Source organism: Gobius niger (assembly GCF_951799975.1).
Source record: "Gobius niger genome assembly, chromosome: 18".
Classification (NCBI taxonomy): domain Eukaryota; kingdom Metazoa; phylum Chordata; class Actinopteri; order Gobiiformes; family Gobiidae; genus Gobius; species Gobius niger.
The window spans coordinates 100,482-106,481 of NC_136869.1; the positions used below are offsets into that span (position 1 = coordinate 100,482).

At 42.2% G+C, this 6,000-nt stretch overlaps 1 protein-coding gene across 1 annotated transcript in view; it reads right to left on the bottom strand.

Moving 5' to 3' along the window:
- LOC306978050 (receptor-type tyrosine-protein phosphatase mu-like) overlaps positions 1-3,581 on the bottom strand; it is a 61,794-nt gene extending 58,213 nt beyond the window's left edge. The window contains exon 1 of the mRNA XM_079576508.1: positions 3,465-3,581. Coding sequence (XP_079432634.1) covers positions 3,465-3,475 — 11 coding nt within the window. The 5' untranslated portion in view covers positions 3,476-3,581. The remainder of the gene's footprint in view (positions 1-3,464) is intronic.
- Between the last annotated feature and the right edge of the window lie 2,419 nt (positions 3,582-6,000).

The following is a 6,000-nucleotide window of genomic DNA, read 5'->3' on the forward strand; positions in this document are numbered from 1 at the left end:
CAGATCCTATTGTACATGTTTTGGACAGATCTATTGTACATGTTTTGGACAGATCCTATTGTACATGTTTTGGACAGATCTATTATACATGTTTTGGACAGATCTATTGTACATGTTTTGGACAGATCTATTGTACATGTTTTGGACAGATCTATTGTACATGTTTTGGACAGATCTATTATACATGTTTTGGACAGATCTATTGTACATGTTTTAGACAGATCTATTGTACATGTTTTGGACAGATCCTATTGTACATGTTTTGGACAGATCTATTGTACATGTTTTGGACAGATCTATTGTACATGTTTTAGACAGATCTATTGTACATGTTTTGGACAGATCCTATTGTACATGTTTTGGACAGATCTATTGTACATGTTTTGGACAGATCTATTATACATGTTTTGGACAGATCTATTGTACATGTTTTGGACAGATCCTATTGTACATGTTTTGGACAGATCCTATTGTACATGTTTTGGACAGATCTATTGTACATGTTTTGGACAGATCTATTGTACATGTTTTGGACAGATCTATTGTACATGTTTTGGACAGATCTATTATACATGTTTTGGACAGATCCTATTATACATGTTTTGGACAGATCTATTGTACATGTTTTAGGTCATATAAATTATGCCCCGGGCTGGGACAGATCCTATTGTACATGTTTTGGACAGATCCTATTGTACATGTTTTAGGTCATATAAATGATGCCCCGGGCTGGGACAGATCCTATTGTACATGTTTTAGGTCATATAAATTATGCCCCGGGCTGGGACAGATCCTATTGTACATGTTTTGGACAGATCCTATTGTACATGTTTTAGGTCATATAAATGATGCCCCGGGCTGGGACAGATCCTATTGTACATGTTTTAGGTCATATAAATGATGCCCCGGGCTGGGACAGATCCTATTGTACATGTTTTAGGTCATATAAATGATGCCCCGGGCTGAGACAGATCCTATTGTACATGTTTTAGGTCATATAAATGATGCCCCGGGCTGAGACAGATCCTATTGTACATGTTTTAGGTCATATAAATGAAGCCCCGGGCTGGGACAGATCCTATTGTACATGTTTTAGGTCATATAAATGATGCCCCGGGCTGGGACAGATCCTATTGTACATGTTTTAGGTCATATAAATGATGCCCTGGGCTGGGACAGATCCTATTGTACATGTTTTAGGTCATATAAATGATGCCCCGGGCTGGGACAGATCCTATTGTACATGTTTTAGGTCATATACATGATGCCCCGGGCTGGGACAGATCCTATTGTGCATGTTTTAGGTCATATAAATGATGCCCTGGGCTGGGACAGATCCTATTGTACATGTTTTAGGTCATATACATGATGCCCCGGGCTGGGACAGATCCTATTGTACATGTTTTAGGTCATATACATGATGCCCCGGGCTGGGACAGATCCTATTGTACATGTTTTAGGTCATATAAATGATGCCCCGGGCTGGGACAGATCCTATTATACATGTTTTAGGTCATATAAATGATGCTCCGGGCTGGGACAGATCCTATTGTACATGTTTTAGGTCATATAAATGAAGCCCCGGGCTGGGACAGATCCTATTGTACATGTTTTGGACAGATCCTATTGTACATGTTTTGGACAGATCTATTGTACATGTTTTGGACAGATCTATTGTACATGTTTTGGACAGATCTATTGTACATGTTTTGGACAGATCTATTGTACATGTTTTGGACAGATCTAAAGGAGCTGCTGGGTGATAATCTCTGAACCTAATCCCGTGTTAGTGAATGGGAGCGGCGGCCGCGGCACAAAGGCTCCGTCAGCCTCAGCCTTCGCCGCCGCCTTCGCCGCCGCCTTCGCCGCCGCCTCAGATTAATCCGGCGCCGTTTGACACGGAGGTCTTTGAACGTGACAGGCCCTGAACGCACCACGGGGGGAAAAACAGGATTTACGGAGATTCATCTGCTTTTACTCATCTGCCTCTGCATTAAAAATAGATCAGAACAAACCGCTCTCGCAGAGTCATTAGGACCAGAGCCAGGCGGAAACTTTCCCTCAGAGCTCCGGGAACTTTGGGAACTTTGGGAACTTTGGGAACTTTGGGAACAGGTTTCTCTCAAAGCAAACACCTTTTTTTCACTCTTTTTTTTTACACGCTTTTGTCGCTTTATGGTGATGTTTTGCCACGTTTTCATCCTCGTTTTCGAAGGCTTTTGTCTCTGAGCGTTTAGATTCGGGTAAAGCCGCCGTGATTGTGCGTCTGTGATTGTGTGATTTTGTGTGTCGTGCGTTTGTGTCTGAGCTTTAAAGACACAAACTGAAGCCTGGTTTTCAGAGTGGCCTCATTAGTCTGTGCAGCAGCCAAGTATGTCCTCATTAGGCTGGATCCTCACAGGGACTCGCATCAGCAGGACAGCAGTGGGAGCAGCAGTAGTGGTAGTAGTAGTAGTAGTAGTAGTAGTAGTAGTAGTAGTAGTAGTAGTAGTAGTAGTAGTAGTTAAAGTATTTGTAGTGTTTTGTTTGTGTGTTTCTGGATGTCTGAGCTCGACTCGTGTTGAATAAAAAGCCTGAAAAGCCTGTGTGTGCACGTGCAGAGGGCTGTTAATGTTGTGTGTTTAAGTGTGTGTGTGTGTGTGTGTGTGTGTGTGTGTGTGTGTGTGTGTGTGTGTGTGTGTGTGTGTGCGTGTGTGTGTGTGTGTGTGTGTGTGTGTGTGGTGTGTGTGTAATGGAAGTGTGCTCAGATGAAGGGACGAGATGAAAGAGCGTTTATTCTGCGCTGCCCTGAGGCGAAAGGCTGCGGGCCGCGCTGACGGGGGGGGGGAGGGATGGGGGAGGGGGGGAGTGCACGGGGGGGGGGGGGGGGGAGGGGGCGCGCACGACACGAGGGGGAGCGTGCACGAGGGGTACAGTGTTTGTGTCACAGACGAGTTTAATGCGTCTCATTAAAGGCTCACTGATTGGACCCTTGTTCCTTCTGCCTCGTTTACGCCACTTCACCCCCCCCTCCCTCTCTTCCCCCCCTCCCCCCTCCCTCCCCCCTTCTCTCCCCCCTTCCTCTCCCCCCCCCTCCCCCCCCCCTCCCCTCCCCCCCCCTCCCTCTGAGTCTGTGTGAGTCAAAGTCTCTTTTAAGTCTTTCATGAAAAACATCGAAGGATTTTCACACATTTTTCTAAACGTTTTTGAAACGAGCCTCAAAAACAGCCCGTTATCCGCGGCGCTTTAGCCCAGCGTGTGTGGGGGGGGGGGTCATGAGGGGGGGGGGGGTCATGAGGGGGGGTCATGGGGGGGGGGGCAGTACTTTATCGATACTCGGTTTCTGATACCGAAACCAAAACGTGTCGTCTAAGAACCAGAAACAGAAGCATGATGAGGTGAGAGTAGATCAGGGGAGGTTAGGGGGGGGGGTCAGAGGTCACGGGGGGGTCAGAGGGGGGTCACAGGGGGGGGGTCAGAGGTACCTTTTGTTCATGATGAGGATGACTCCGAGGAAGATGATGATGAAGAGCAGGATTCCGGCGATGGCTCCGGCGATTTTCACCGTGTGGTCGGACTGATGCTCCGTCTCCGGCTCCGGGCGGCGATGTGGCCAATCCTGGAAGAACTACAGGGTCAGAACTACAGGACCGGGAACTACAGGACCGGGAACTACAGGAACTACAGGAACTACAGGAACTACAGGAACTACAGGAACTACAGGACCAGGAAGTACAAGACCAGGAACTACAGGGTCAGAACTACAGGACCGGGAACTACAGGACCGGGAACTACAGGACCGGGAACTACAGGAACTACAGGACCGGGAAGTACAATATCTACAAGAACTACAGGGTCAGAGGAACTACAGGACCAGGAAGTACAAGACCAGGAAGTACAAGACCAGGAAGTACAAGACCAGGAACTACAATATCTACAAGAACTACAGAACCAGGAAGTACAGGACCGGGAACTACAGGACCAGGAAGTACAAGACCAGGAAGTACAAGACCAGGAACTACAAGACCAGGAACTACAAGACCAGGAACTACAATATCTACAAGAACTACAGGACCAGGAAGTACAAGACCAGGAAGTGCAAGACCTGGAAGTACAAGACCAGGAACTACAGGACCTGGAAGTACAAGACCAGGAAGTACAAGACCAGGAAGTGCAAGACCAGGAAGTACAAGACCAGGAAGTACAAGACCAGGAACTACAAGACCAGGAAGTACAAGACCAGGAAGTACAAGACCAGGAACTACAAGACCAGGAAGTACAAGACCAGGAAGTACAGGACCAGGAAGTACAAGACCAGGAAGTACAAGACCAGGAACTACAGGACCTGCACAGGATCAGGGATTGTTTTGTTTCTTTTTGTATTTTTTTTTAAAACTATTTTTCGTGTTGTTTTGCATAATTAAGCTTTTTTTATTGTAATTTTTTTTTAACGTTTTTATTTTTGTCGTCATGTCTTTTTTCTTTTTTTTCCCGCTGTTTTTTCATAATTTTTTCATAATTTTTCATAATTTTTCATCATTTTTCATCATTTTTTTCCCTGTGTTGTTTGAACTACACATTTTTCACCTCCTTTTTTTCTGTTTTCTCCACGTTTTCCATTTTTTAGGTCATTTTTTTTTCACCAAAACATGAAAAAACACGACAGAGAAACGTCAACAAAAGGGATTTTTCTGTTGCTTTTTCACATTTTTTTTACATTAATTTCGTTTTTGTCATAACTCGTCACGTTTTTATCCATTTTCTCCACATTTATGCTTTTTTTCTTTCCCTTTTCCATCATGTTGCCCAGTCTTCCCCCAATAATGTCAGTTATTAAAGCAAACTGTGTGTGTTTTTGGAATCGGGTCTTTTTTGTCGATACCGATACTGATACTTCATATATGGGTGAATGTATTTCAATCAATACACATTTCTAAAACTGGTTATTTTATATAATTAACTGGCCAATTAAAACGATATTACTTTAACTGGTTAATTACACAAAATATGGAATAAATGACACGTAGAGCTCAAACCATGTCCAAATATCAGAGTTTAAACATCAACACAAAGAACGGATTTTCTCTAAGTATCGGAAGAAAATCTCTGACTTTCCATGTTCAGCTGTTGTAAACCTGATGTAGATTTGTAGGGAGGATTCACACTGTTTATGAGCTCAGATTATTGTTTTAAGGAAGCCTAAAAAGTAAATAGGAAAAGAGACTGACAGTACTTCAAAGGGGTGGGACTAAATAAGTGTTTACTTCCCCCCTCCTTTTCGCCTAATCTCAAATGTGCAAAAGGTAAAACTAAATAGTTTGTCCTAAGACGTAGATGTGTCGAGCTGCACGTCTGAAACTGAGCTCATCTGCCACGATCACGGCAGGCTGTGTTTCAGTTCGTATGAGTTTGTGTTTTTATGTTTTGTTTATGGTGCGAATAAAATCTTACAATACAATACAATACAATACTACTGTAAGACTAATTACACAAACAATATTTAAATTAATATAGGGCTGCTCGATTATTGTAAAAAAAATAACCACAATTATTTTTGTCATAATTGAAATCACGATTATTCAAACGATTATTTGTTGACTTTAAAAAAATCCATCAAAAAAGTGACAAAAAATCCATCAAAAAAGTGACAAAAATCCATCCAAAAAAAGACAAAATCCATCCAAAAAAAGACAAAAATCCATCCAAAAAAAGACAAAAATCCATCCAAAAAAGACAAAAATCCATCCAAAAAAAGACAAAAATCCATCAAAAAGTGACAAAAATCCATCAAAAAAGTGACAAAAATCCATCAAAAAAAATGACAAAAATCCATCAAAAAAGTGACAAAAATCCATCAAAAAAATGACAAAAATCCATCAAAAAAGTGACAAAAATCCATCAAAAAAGTGACAAAAAATCCAGCAAAAAAGTGACAAAAATCCATCAAAAAAAAAAAAAAGAAAAAAATATATATATATATATGTAATCGATTTTTTGCGATTATGCTAATTTTTGTAATCG